Genomic DNA, 14,634 nt, shown 5'->3' on the forward strand with positions numbered 1-14,634 from the left:
TGGAGGCCCAACTCCAGTTTTCTCCCTCTCCCTCTTATTGTGTGCTCTCTTTTCTTGCAAGGAGGGAAAGAAGGTTGAGTGAGAGTGATGGAATGAGTATAAGGAATGGATGGGTTACATGTGTAGAGGGTGACTATGATAGAGTGGTGGCAATTACAAGTGGCCCCCTTGTGTGTTGTTAGTTGGTATGATTGCATTAGGATGAGGAGGAGTGTGAAGGTTGGCTAGGGAGATGGGGATGTGATAATATAGAGAGGGGGGGTGGAGGTGCAAGGTATATTGATGTGATTAAGGAGGTGCAGGAGTAGGGTTGGGAAGGCAGAGTGATGGGGATATGATGAGAGGCACGGCAGGATAAAGGCGAGTGTGGCTTTGTACTTACCTTTCCTGAACTCGCAAGATCATTGAACCATTTGCGGCACTGCACCCAGGTTCTCCTCACAATGTCCCTGCTGCTCACCTCCTCGGCTATCTGGAGCCAGGCTCTTTTGCTTTGCTAGGAGAGGTCTCATCCGCCCATCAGGAGGGAAGAGAACTTCCCTGCATGCCCTGTGGAGGGAATCATCGGAAAACCTGGATGCAGGTCTCTGCCTCTGTGCAGTCATTTGTGCCCCTGTTTGCAGCAGTGCAAATCAATTGCACTGACTGCACACTCCTAGATGAACCTTCAAATGCATGTGGCCATGGTCCCTTTAAATATACTGGCTGACGTCACCAGATCCGCTCCATTTAATTTGGCAGGGCAACACTCGGGGCGGGTTTAACTGATCCCATTATCGCAAAATCATTCAGTGGAGCGGGATGGAGGTAGCTCTGGGCTCGCGACTCGCGATGACCACCGCCCGCACCGGATCCGCCGTGGTCGGCAAAATTCCGGCCAATAGTTGCCACTTTCTCCAAATAAAAATGATTTCTGCATTAAATGCTACTGCAAGAAAAGTTCAAGCTTACAAAATACCTCAAAATGTATATTTTAATTAGTTTTAGAATTAAAATTTGTACACTTTCTTTAAAAATACATCACAAACATTAATCACAAAAAAATCAACAGCACATTGTCAAAACTTCAACTGTAAACAGATTACGAAATAATTCCAGGTCCATACAACACCCGATGCTTTAAACCATCTCCCAAGTCAGATTATAAAAAATGCTCTAAGTACAGCATCAGTCACATAAGCAGCTTCAATTGGAATTCAATTTAAAAAAAATCTTGACTTATTGCAGCACCAAGTTTTGTTTTCAACATCAGCCAATTTGTGGACCTTAATCTTCAGCGGTCTGGCTTTCTGATGACAACTCTTGGAATTAGTGATTAATAACCATCTTATCTAACGGGAAGGAGCGTTTGTATAAAACATCCATTAAAAAGGAACAGTTCAATGAATTAAGGGAAGTGTGAGAGTAACTTGTTGTAGATGCTGGACACCACATTACAAAGTACAGTGTATTCCAAAAATTATCCATATGGATCACTGGAGATTTTTAAATATTTTAATACCATTAAGTACCTTTCAAGTGAACAATGCATTCACTTTCCTGCTGTCAAGCTTTAATAGAATCCAGAAAGATGTGTGAAAACCACTAGTGATCCTATAGATTATATACCGTCCCTACGGATGTGATAAATGGACACATATAGTAAAATGTGAACAGAAAATAATAGTAATTTGTGTTCAAATACTTCAATTCAGCAGTCGAATACCTTTGTGCCAATATAAACACCTGAAAATTGACACATCAGAACATTAGAAAAAGTGAAATTAATCCAGCATTACAATTACTGATAACTCAACTGGGATATTCTCATATGATAGGCTGAGGGATGTAATTAATTGATTGCCATATAATACTTGCCCTGGGATCACTCATTGAGAATAGACTGGTTCTTCCAATTGGAGTAATCAACATTCTGTGATTCTGTAAATGCTGGTTAAAGTGCAACCTGCCACTATATATCTAGTAAACACCAATCTTTCCACAAAGATGATTACATTTTAGTTAAAGGCTAACATTTGAGAAACACACTGATGACGATATTTAATCTGAGCAGGCGTTATGTCCAATTGGAATATAAGCACCCAAGTAAACCAAGTGATCATCATTGTAAAGTGGAGATTTTCAGCGGGATCATAATCCTCGATTCCATGTACCGGATCAATGGAACTGTAAGAATTGAGACACAAGATTAGAGTTGACCTTTTAATCACAAAGTTCATACATCACTTAGGGCTAAACTTTTCTTTCATTTTCGGCCTGTTCTCGGCAATTTTCTCGGCTGTTTCTTCGCCCGGCGAAAGTTACCCCTTTTGTTTTTCAAACTCCCAAATCTGAAAACGCCCGCCGGGGACTAAATTGGCAACATACACTGCAGAGAAAATCGCTAGGACGTAGGTTTTGTCTGAACGGAAGCCCGTTCAGATCGCCGAGGGAACAGCCCTATGAAAGCTGCTTAAACAGGGTAGTCGGTGAGTACTCTACAAAGAAAGGTAAGTTAAAGGTTATTTATTTATTTTTTTAAAAATTTAAAACGCCGATTAGGTGTAAAAGTGTCTTGGGAATGTTTTTTAACTTTTTTTTGTGAATTTAAAAAAAAGTTTTCCCCCTCCCTAGGCCCAAACGTGGCCTTGGACTAAATTTTTTTTAAATACCTCTTTTACTTAGTTTCCCCTTAACCGCCGAGAAAACCGGCGAGAATAATGGTGCAAGATCCATTTTCTCGCTGGGCGATTAGTTTTAACTTTAAAGTGGAAATTTTCACCAGCGTTACTTACCAAACATTAGTGTTTTTCTAGGTGGGTAATCGGGCATTGAGGGGTTCTCGGGAAAGTCTAGCCCTTATTTTTTGTCACTCAATGTAATGGATGCATTTTAATTTTGATGAAATTTAGACAAATTGTAACTAAACAAAACTAAATAATATGAAATAAACTCTTGCATAACTTGGTTTGAGATTTTAAATCATGGAGAGCTGAAGTTTAGTTTTCTAGTTACTGCATCACATTTGAGACTTAACAACAACAACAACAACTTGACTTTTAACATAGAAAAAAATCACTCTGCTTCATAGAGGCATAGGGAAAAAAATTAAACACCAAGCCAAAAAGGGGCTATTAGGAGGTCAAAGAGATGGGTTTTGGCCTACATTTTCTCCCGGTCCACCATATGTCTCAAATTTAAAATTCTCATCCTCATATTCAAATCGCTCCATGCCTCACCCCTGCCCATCTCTGCAACCTCCTCCAGCCCTACAACGCTGGGCTCATGCGCGTCCCCCGCTCCCTTCACCCCACTCCACCATTGGTGACCGTGCCTTCAGTCATCTCGGCCATAAGCCATGGAATTACCTCCCTAAACCTCCCCTCCTTGAAGACCCTCATTAAAACCTAGCTCTTTGCCAAGCTTTTAGTCATCCCTCGGGCTTGGTGTCAATTTTGGTCTGATTACGTTCCTGTGAAGCACCTTGGAACGTTTTGCTATTTTAAAAGGTGCTATATAAATATGCTGTTTTGTTTAAGGATCTTAAAAGAGAGGGAGGTGGAGAAGTGGAGGTGTCTGAGGAAAGAATTCCAGAGCGTGGGGCCTAGGTAGTGAAAGGGATGGCTGCCAATGGATGGGCAAAAGAAGAAGGGAATGCACAAGAGTCAGAGGAAGGAAGGGTTCAAGGGTGGAATTATAGCATTGGGGGGATGTTAAAGAGATAGGAAGAGGTGAAGTCACATTGGGATGAAAATGTTAAATTTGAGGCACTGGGGGACTGGGACCCAAAGTACATCAGTGAAGACAGTGGTGATGGGCAAGTGAGATTGGTGCGGGATAGGATACGAACAGCAGAGATTTGGATGAGCTGAAATTTATGGATTGTGGAAGATGGATGGATATGGGGCAAGAACCTCATTTCATATTTGAATAAGATGCTGCGCTGAACAGCCTGAGACAGGGTCAGGGAGGAGCAACACAGTTGGTGGTAAGGCTATCAAGATTTTGTGGGAGGGGCCAAAGACAATGGGGTCAAAATTTGGTTTCTAATGCCGCCGCCCGTTACGGCCGGAGAAGGGCGGCTAATGGGCGGTTAAGTAGTTACCGTCGGCGTCGACTGAGTTCCCCGGCTCATGTTAGATTTAGTTGGGCAGTGGGGGGCGGCGCCAAGACATGCCATTGCGCACTCTGCCGTTACCCACATGGTGACATCATCGAGCGTGCAATGCACCCTTGCCGCGTCGGCTGCGAAATTAGGTGAATACAGTGGCCTTACTGGTAGGAGTTTGTACAGCCTGGAAAAGCTGGCGGGACATTGGGGATCCCGGGGCGGTAGCGTCCAAGGATCAAAGTGGTTATGTTTATTTTTTTTAGCATTTATGTGTTAATGGGAGCAGTGGGGAGTGTGGGTGTGAGTGAGGGAAATTGTCGGAAACTTTTTTTTCCTTCATTTTTTTCATCTCACATGCTGGCAGCCCGCCGTCGGGAAATTTGGTCGGTCTCCTGTGATACCGCTCCGTTGGCACCCGAGGATGAATGTGCAATGCCACTTTTAGTGACGCTCTCTCATTTTTGGGCGGGAAAACTGAATTTTGTAGTTTGAGACGGCACCTACTGCCTGCTGTTAAAATCAGCACTCAGCCAGTGTCACCACCTCAAAAATGGCAATGCCAAATTTCAACCCCGATGACTTTGGCCTTCCCAATTTTTAGATGGAGGAAATGATGGCTCAGCTAAGACCGAATGTTAGACAAGCAGTCTGACAGCACAGAGGCAGTAGAGCTGTCGGGAGAGGTGGTGGAGAGGTTGAGCTGGATGTCTTCAGTATCCATGTGGAAGCTGACCCATGTCTTGGAAGATGTCGCCAATGGACAGCATATAGATAAGGAAGAGGAGGAGGCCATGGATGGATATAGAGGGACGACCAATATGATGGTGCAGGGGTGGGAAGAGAAGCAATTAGGAGAGCTGCTCTGGCTACAATCGTCGATGTATAGAAGCATTTCAGGAAGTTTCAATGAGCTGGATAATAGCCTTGGAGGAGGATAGTGTGATTGACCGTGTCAAGGGCTGCAATAAGTTCGAATAGGGACAATACACCATGGTTACAGAGGATGTCAAACATGAGTTTGGTTAGGGTCGCTTCAGTGCTGTGGGAGGGGCAGAAACCCCATTGGGAGGTGACAACCTGTTATATAGGATTTTGAAGAGGAAAGGGAGGTTGGAGATGGGGTTGTAGTTTGAAAGAACAGAGGGGTCGAGGATGGGCATTTCAGGGGGGTTGGTGTGGATGGCAGTTTTGAAAGTGGGGGTACAGTGCTTGAGGAGAGGGAGCCATTTACAGTGTCACTTAAAGGTTGAATCTGTAGTAAAATGCAACGGAGGGCAAAAATCTAGATATTGGTTCGTGTTTAGCTGAATCCTGGTAAAGCCTTGTACCAAAAACTTTACTGTGCACCTAGATTAAAGCAGAACTGCTGTCCATCTTTGCGTTGATGTATTGTTTAAATAAAACAAAGCACCATTCGGACAGAAGCTCCACAGAAGTGCATTAGTTATCCCTCCATCATTGACTGTCAAACATAAGACAACCTGTGGCCTTGATAATTAGACTTTTGTTTTGGTTCTTGTTTTAATTGTAGCAGTTCTCAGTGTTGAATCTTTAGACTGTAGATTACCTGTATAATAGACACACTCATCCCATCCGGCCTTTTGCCAGGCTGCATTCCGTGTTTCGTGCCTGGACTCAAGGTCTTTGTAAGCTAGAATTAATTGGCAATATAGAAAAAAAATGAAATTAAGTATTTTTGTTCATTATTCACATCAACTTTGAAGGGCTTTGTTAGTCTAAGGGAAAATTGTTTCCACTGGCAGGAGGGTTGGTAACCAGAAGACACGGATTTAAGATAATTGGCAAACAAACCAGAGGCAAGGTGAGGAGATTTTGTTTTTTTATGCAGCGACTTGGTACAATCTGGAATACACTAGCTGAAAGGGTGGTGGAAGCAGATTCAATAGCAGCTTTCAAAAGGGAAAGGGCCAAGTTGGCCTCCATCTGCATGATTCTACAAATTTACTACAATGTTCCAGAGCTGTGCAATGAACAAATTAAGGTCAATGTATTCATTCATGTTTACGTACCATGTGATACTTTAACCTCTTAACTTAGTTCGTCTGAGAAATGTAATTGTCTGAGATCTCAGCAATCCAAATAGGCAAAATCAACAATTGTGTTAACTACTGCCATATTAATGTGTTCGAAAGGATGTCTAGAAATTGAACATCTGATTCAATCAGAGCATCAATGCATTAAACATACATACCATGAAACTGCTTACCACGGGGAAGTGTAGATTTTTCAATTTACTGCCCGGATGTAAAGCTGTTATTGAGGATTGGCTGCCAGTTCGGCTAATCCACAATGCCTGGGCGGCAGATTGAAAATCTACCCCAAAATCTCAAAGACTATAGTGAAACAAAATTTAATTCAACTTACCCCAAATGTGATGCACTACATACAGGTCACCGACCAGTGAAAAGAATCCACCAACAGCTTCATTGTTTTCCTGGCGGAATCGGATGGCTCGTGCCCTGAGGACAATCAAAAGATTTAAATTGTTTCAAACAGCACTAAAGTTGCAGTATCTATTGTTCTGGCCTTGTACTGATTATTGGCAAATCTGGATATGAAGAAAATGTGACAATTTTATTTTATTGATTATTGCCTCATTCACAATATATTACTTTCATTCTATGCTCTCTTCCTGCTCCAGTGCAACAAGTGGTGACTTTGAAAGGAGTTGCAAATGATAGCAGGCTCATCATTTTCAATGTCTGGACAATGTGGCAAAGTAATTAATGAATGCTGGAATATAAAGCCAGACAGCAGATAACAAAGTTCCTAGAGACTGTGCAGAGGCTATACAATGCAGTGGTCAGACCTCAATCGAGACTCTGCCTTTGACTCGAGTGTTCTCGACTCCATCCCGCAGCGTGTGACCCGCCACCACTTCAGTGAAACCCTAACGTTGCATGAGGTAGGAAAAGCCATAAAACAACTCAAGAACAACAAGGCTATGGGAGCGGATGGAATCCCTGCTGAGGCACTAAAGTATGGCTGTTGGCGCGGATACATGACCTCATCTCTCTCACCTGGAGGGAGGAGAGCATGCCGGGAGATCTCAGAGATGCAGTGATCGTGACCATCTTTAAAAAAAGGGGACAAGTCCGACTGCGGCAACTACAGAGGAATCTCCCTATCAGCCACTGGGAAGATCATCGCTACAATCCTCCTCAACCGTCTTCTTCCTGTGGCCGAGGATCTCCTCCCGGAGTCACAGTGTGGATTTCGTCCCCTACGGGGCACAACGGACATGATCTTTGCAGCGCAACAGTTGCAGGAAAAATGCAGGGAGCAGCGCCAGACCTTCCACATGGCCTTTTTCGACCTTACAAAGGCCTTTGACACGGTCAACCACGAGGGTCTATGGAGCGTCCTCCTTTGTTTTGGATGCCCCCAAAAGTTTGTCAACATTCTTCGCCTGCTCCACGATGACATGTAGGCTGTGATCCTTACCAACGGATCCATTACAGACCCAATCCATGTCCAGACTGGGGTCATACAGGGCTGCGTCATCGCTCCAACCCTCTTCTCAATCTTCCTCGCTGCCAAGCTCCACCTCACAGTCAACAAGCTCCCCGCTGAAGTGGAACTAAACTACAGAACCAGTGGGAAGCTGTTCAATCTTCGCCGTCTCCAGGCCAGGTCCAAGACCACCCCAACCTCTGTCATTGAGCTACAGTACGCAGACGACGCCTGCGTCTGCGCACATTCTGAGGCTGAACTCCAGGATATAATCGACATATTTACTGAGGCATACGAAAGCATGGGCCTTACGCTAAACATCCATAAGACAAAGGTCCTCCATCAGCCTGTCTTCGCTGCACAGCACTGCCTCCAGTCATCAAGATCCACTGAGCAGCCATCGACAACGTGGACCATTTCCCATACCTCGGGAGCCTCTTATCAACAAAAGCAGACATTGATGTGGAGATTCAACACTGCCTCCAGTGCAGCCTTCGGCCTCCTGAGGAAGAGTGTTCGAACACCAGGCCCTCAAATCTACCACCAAGGGCTGTAGTAATACCTGCCCACCTGTATGGCTCAGATGCATGGACGATGTACAGAAGACACCTCAAGTCGCTGGAGATATATCACCAACGATGTTTCCGCAAGATCCTGAAAATCCCCTGGGAGGACAGGCACACCAACATCAGTGTCCTCGTCCAGGCTAACATCCCCAGCATTGAAGCACTGACCACAGTCGATCAGCTTCGCTGGGCAGGCCACATAGTTCGCATGCCAGACACGAGACTCCCAAAGTAAGTGCTCTATGCGGAACTCCAAGGTAAACGAGCCAAAGGTGTGCAGCGGAAACGTTACAAGGACACCCTCAAAGCCTCCCTGAAAAAGTGCGACATCACCACTGACACCTGGTAGTCCCTGGCCAAAGACCGCCCTAATGGAGAAAGTGCGTCTGGGAGGGCGTTGAGCACTTCGAGTCTCAATGCCGAGAGCATGCAGAAATCAAGCGCAGGCAGCGGAAAGAGCGTGTGGCAAACCAGTCCCACCCACCCTTTCCCTCAACATCTATCTGTCCCACCTGTGACAGTCTGTGGCTCTCGTATTGGACTGTTCAGCCACCAAAGAACTCACTTCAGGAGTGGAAGCAAGTTCCTCGATTCTGAGGTACTGCCTATGATGATGATGATACAATGCAGTGGTTAGACCACAGTTGCAGCAGTATTCATGTCAGGGCACCTTGTCACAAAAATGACTTATACACACATCAGTGAGAGTGCACAGACAGAGTGATGCTAAGTGCAAAACGGATGAGCTACGATGAAAGATGAGAGAAGCTCAAGCTGAACCGTCGAAGTGTTTGAGGGGTAACCTCATCCAGGTAATTCAAATATAATGTTATAGATATGGTAAAATGAGAATATAATTTCAAGCTAAGCCAGTGAACATAAATTTAAATCGGAGAAAAGTAAATTCAAAAGAGATATCAGAATAAAGCCTTTTGTCAAAGAATGATAAATGTTGGAATAATGTGACATGTGGGGCTGGTGACTGCCCACAATATCATTATTGTAACATTGTATAACATTACTTCCGCCTACTGTCACAGCATTGTGAGTTTCTTCAGTGAGGTGGCTTGATGTACACATTATTTGGTGCCTCACTCGTGGGATGAGGACGGGGGTGGGGGCCCGAAACTGCCCTCCACCCCAAATGGGGTGCACCTTCTGAAATAAATGATTATTGGGGCGGAGAATCGAGTGAAATTGGCATCTTTGAAGTTTTAACATTTTTCCGGGTGGTGTTTGGGGCGGAAGTGGGTTGGGAGCGGGAAGGCGGGCGGCGTCATCAGCGCCACGCTGAAGGTCAACACGACGTGGACATGCCGCGTTGTGCTGACACGTAGCCACGTCCCTCTCCTTCAGTTATAGGGGAGGCCGCTGTGAGCTCTGCAGCCACTTTAGTGACGCCCACTGTGCCACCAGGGAGGGTTTCGGCCGAGCCAGCAGTCCGGTACCCAAGACCGGGTTGCCTGTTGGTGGCCCGGCCGAACCCATGGCCGCCATTGTCTAGCCGACTTCAGAGTCGGCTCACAATTAAAATAAAATAAAATGGCGGCCGTGGCGGAGCGGCCTCCTCTTTAAGGGCAGACGTGCCGCCCAGCCACTGGCAGCTTCCCGTCGGGAATTGCTGTCGGGCGCACTGACCTGTGGCCGATCCGATCCCCCGGGGCACTTTCCCTCGCAGGGCAGAAAGGGGTCGCCGCCGGGCACTAAGTGGTCGGTGCATGCCCGATGGGGCAGGAATACCGGTGGAACGGAAACCCGTTTCCACTGCTTCCGGCCTGGGGGCTATTTCTGATGGGTTGGCCCATTCACCTGCCCCCAGTCGGAAAGGCCATACTGCCCCTCTTAGAGGCGATAAAGGACCTCAAGGAGGGGGGCAATCCCTCGATGGTAAGGTGATTGGAATGGAACAAGGTTATTATTTATTTTTTAAAGTGAGAAACATGGTGAAGTGCCAAAGCAGGATACCACCAAGGTTAGAGAGAGTAGAAATGAAGACAAGATACATTTGTTTTATTCGTTCATGGGATATGGGCATCGCTGGCAAGGCCAGCATTTATTGACCATCCCTAATTGCCCTTGAGAAGGTGCTGGTGAGCTCCCTTAAACTGCTGCAGTTCATGTGGTGAAGGTACTCCCACAGTGCTGTTGGGGAGGGAGTTCCAGGATTTTGACCCAGCGAAGATGAAGGAACGGCGATATACTTCCAAGTCAGGATAGGGGAACCTGGAGGGGAATTTCTGGGGTTGGTGTTCTCATGCGCCTGATGCCCATGTCCTTCTAGGTGGTAGAAGTCGCAGGTTTGGGAGGTGCTGCTGAAGAAGCCTTGGCGAGTTGCTGCAGTACATCTTGTAGATGGTATACACTGCAGTCACGGTACTTAGATATCAGCCACAGAATACCTAGCCTCTGACCTGCGCTTGTTGCTATAGTATTTATGTGGCTGGTCCAGTTAAGTTTCTGGTCAATGGTGACCCCCAGGATGTTGATGGTGAGGGATTCAGCGATGGTAAGGCCGTTGAGTGTCAAGGGGTGGTGGTTAGACTCTCGCATGATGGAGCTAGTCATTGCCTGGCACTTGTTTGGCACGAATGTTATTTAACACTCATCAGTCCAAGCCTAAATGTCATCCAGGTCTTGCTGCATGCAGGCATGGATTGCTTCATTATTTGAGGAGTTGCGAATGGCACTGAACACTGTGCAGTCATCAGCGAACATGATGGAGGGAAGGTCATTGATGAAGCAGCTGAAGATGGTTGAGCCCAGGACACTGCCCCGAGGAACTCTCGCAGCAATACCTTGGCTGTGATGATTGACCTCCAACAACCACAACCATCTACCTTTGTGCTAGGTATGACTCGAGCCAGTGGAGAGTTTTCCCCGATTCCCATTGACTTCAGTTTTACGAGGGCTCCTTGATGCTACACTCGGTCAAATGCTGCCTTGATGTCAAGGGCAGTCACTCTCACCTCACCTCTGGAATTCACCCCTTTATCCATGTTTGGACTAAAGCTGTAATGAGGTCTGGAGCCGAGTTGTCCTGGCAGAACCCAAACTGGGCATCGGTGAGCAGGTTATTGGTGAGTAAGTGTCACTTGATAGCACTGTCAACGACACCTTCCATCATTTTGCTGATGATTGAAAGTAGACTGATGGGGCGGTAATTGGATGGATTGGATTTGCCCTGCTTTTTGTGGATAGGACACACCTGGGCAGTTTTCGACATTGTCAGATAGATGTCAGTGTTGTAGCTGTACTGGAACAACTTGGCTAGAGGCAAGGCTAGTTCTGGAGCACAAGTCTTCAGCACGACAGCTGGGATCTTTTTGGGGCTCATAGCCTTTGCTGTATGCAGTGTACTCAGCTGCTTTCTTGGTATCACGTGGAGTGAATCGAATTGGATGAAGACTGATTTCTGTGATAGTGGGGACCGCAGAAGGAGGCCGACATGGATCATCCACTCGGCACTTATGATGGTTGCAAAGGCTTCTCAGCCTTGTCTTTTGCACTCATATGTTGGGCTCCGCCATCATTGACGATGGGGATATTCATGAAGCCACTTCCTCCCATTCGTTGTTTAATGGTCCATCACCATTCACGACTGGATGTGGCAACACTGCAAAGCTTTGATCTGATCCATTGATTGTGGGATCACTTAGCTCTGTTTATAGCATGCTGCTTCCGCTGTTTAGTATGCATGTAGTCCTGTGTTGTAGCTTCCCCTGGTTGGTACCTCATTTTTAGGTACGCCTGGTGCTGCTCCTGGCATACTCTTTTACACTCCTTATTGAACCAGAGTTGGTCCCCTGGCTTAATGGTAATGGTAGAATGAGGGATAGGCTGGGCCATGAGTTTACAGATTGTGATGGAATACAATTCTGCTGCTGCTGACAGAACAGGATTGAGGGTGTCCTCAGTGTGAAGATGGGACTTCGTCTCCACAATGACTGTGCGGTGGTCACTGTCGTCATGGACAGATGAACCTGTGACAGGTAGATTGGTGAAGACGAGGTCAAGTAGGTTTTTTCCTCATGTTGATTCTCTCACCACCTGCCTCAGGCCAAGTCTATGCAGCTATGTCCTTCAGGACTCGGCCAGCTCGGTCAGTAGTGGTGCTACTGAGCCATTCTTGGTAATGGACATTGAAGTCCCCCCACCCACTGTGCCCTTGCTACTCTCAATGCTTCTTCCAAGTGGTGTTCAACATGGAGGAGTACTGATTCATCAGCTGAGGGAGGGCGGTAGGTGGTAATCAGCAGGAGGTTTCCTTGCCCATGTTTGACCTGAAAACATGAGACTTCATGGGGTCCAGAGTCAATGTTGAGAACTCCCAGGACCACTCCCTCCCGACTGTGTACCACTGTGCTGCCACCTCTGGTGGGTCTGTCCTGTCCGTGGGACAGGAGTTACCCAGGAATGGTGATGGAGTCGTCTGGGACATTGGCTGAAAGGTATGATTCTGTGAATATGACTGTCAGGCTGTTGCTTGACTAGTCTGGGGGAAAGCTCTCCCAATTTTGGCACAAGTCCCCAGATGTTGGTGAGGAGGACTTTTCAGGGTTGACTGGGGCTGGTTTTGCTGTTGTTGTGTCCGTAGCCGGTGCCGAGGTCAATCCATTATTTTTCTTATTATTATTTTGTAGCGTTTTTTTTTACAACTGAGTGGATTGCTAGGCCATTGCAGAGGGCAGTTAAGACTCAACCACATTGTTGTTAGTCTGGAGTTACATGTAGGCCAGACCAAGTAAGGACGGCAGATTTCCTTGTCTAAAAGGACATTAGTTAACCAGAAGGGTTTTTAATGACAATCTGATAGTTTCATGGTCACCATTACAGATACTACCTTTTTATTCCAGATTTAATTAACTGAATTTAAATTCCCCAGCTGCTGTGGTGGGATTTGAGCTCACGTCTTTAGATCATTAGTCCATGCCTCTGGATTACTAGTCCAGTAACATAACCACTATGCTACCATTACCGGCAGGAATTAGTGACTGGGTAATGTCAAGTTTTGGTGCGAGGTAAGGAGTTCCACAGCTTTGATATAGTGCATTTATATAGTGCCTTATCACATCACTCAGAAACGTCCCAAAGTGCTTCACATAAAACAATTACGGTGCTTTGAAGTTTATGTAAAAACACAATAGCCATTTTGCGCATAGCAAGATGCCACAAACATCAATCTGTTTTTAGGTGATTTTGGTTGAGGAAAAAACATAAGCCAGAAACCGGGAAACTTCCCTGCTCAACAAATTATATTTGATATAGTGCTTCAAATATTACAAGAATGTCCCCAAATGCTTCACAATTGGGGATTAGACCCAAGCAGGAGTTGGAGGAGATTAGGAGAAGTAACTAAAGATGCTGTCTAAAGGTGGGTTTTAAGACAGGTTTTGAAGGTGATGAAAGATAGGGCAAGGAGGAAAGGCGTCAGGAAGAGATTCTTACTCTTCTCTGAATAATGCCGAGGGATCTTTTATGTCACCTGAGGCAGCAGAACAGGTGGCTCAATTTAGAATCTTATTTAACCAACAACAAAAATTTTCATTTATATAGTGCCTTTAATGTAGTCATCATCCCAAGGCACTTCACAGTAGCATTATCAATCAAAATTTGACATCGAGCCACATAAGGAGATGTTAGGACAGATGACCAAACTTGGTCATAGAGGTAGGTTTTAAGGAGTGTCTTAAAGGAGGAAAAAGAGGTCGAGAGGCGGAGAGGTTTAGGGAGGGAGTGCCAGAGCTTAGGGCCTTGGCAGCTGGTGGCATGGCTGACAATGGTGGAGTAATTAAAATCGAGGATGCACATTAGGCCCAAATTGGAGGAGCGCAAAGATCTTGGAGAGTTTTAGGGCTGGAGAAGGTTACAAAGATAGGGAGGGGTGAGGCAATGGAGGGATTTAAAAACAAGGATAAGAATTTTAAAATCGAGGTGTTGCCGAACCAGTGTAGGTCAGTGAGCACAGGGGTGATGGGTATATGGGACATGGTGTGAGTTAGGATACGGGCAGCAGAGTTTTGGGTGATTTCAAGTTTATGGAGCTGAGGCAGGCGTGGAGACGGGCGACATTACGGAGGTGTTAGTAGGCAGTCTTGGTGATGGAGTGGATATGTGGGCGGAAACTCATCTCAGAGTCAAATAAGATGCCAACATGTCCGCTGAAGACACGAAACACTTCACCACCTCTCTCAACCCCTCCACTGCCTTTGTGTTGTCAGGCTGCTTGTCCAACTTCCTGTCTTGGATTTCCCCAAGCTAAACATTAAGACCAAAGGCATTGTTTTGGCATGCACAACCAACTTCGTATCCTTGGCACTAATTCCATTCCCCTCCCGAACCATTATTTTAGGCAAAACCATAATTTTTGCAACTTTGCTACCCTATCTGATCCTGAACTGAGCTTCCAACCCCATATTCTCACCATCTCAAAGTTCGCCTACTCCTCTCTCTGTAATACCACTCGTCTCTGCCCCGACCTCAGTCCATCTGATCCTGAAATCCTCA

The 14,634-nt window shown here is 46.0% G+C and overlaps 1 protein-coding gene across 1 annotated transcript in view; it reads right to left on the reverse strand.

Moving 5' to 3' along the window:
- Nucleotides 1–986: 986 nt before the first annotated feature.
- The window catches only part of nipsnap1 (nipsnap homolog 1 (C. elegans)), a 49,058-nt gene continuing 35,410 nt past the window's right edge, over nt 987–14,634 (reverse strand). Inside the window, exons 8-10 of the mRNA XM_070886329.1 lie at nt 6,476–6,570; nt 5,658–5,741; nt 987–2,166 (exon numbers count right to left, since the gene is read on the reverse strand). Of these exons, the coding sequence (XP_070742430.1) occupies nt 2,102–2,166; nt 5,658–5,741; nt 6,476–6,570 (244 nt within the window). The 3' untranslated portion in view covers nt 987–2,101. The remainder of the gene's footprint in view (nt 2,167–5,657; nt 5,742–6,475; nt 6,571–14,634) is intronic.

Source organism: Pristiophorus japonicus, chromosome 8, assembly GCF_044704955.1.
Source record: "Pristiophorus japonicus isolate sPriJap1 chromosome 8, sPriJap1.hap1, whole genome shotgun sequence".
Classification (NCBI taxonomy): domain Eukaryota; kingdom Metazoa; phylum Chordata; class Chondrichthyes; family Pristiophoridae; genus Pristiophorus; species Pristiophorus japonicus.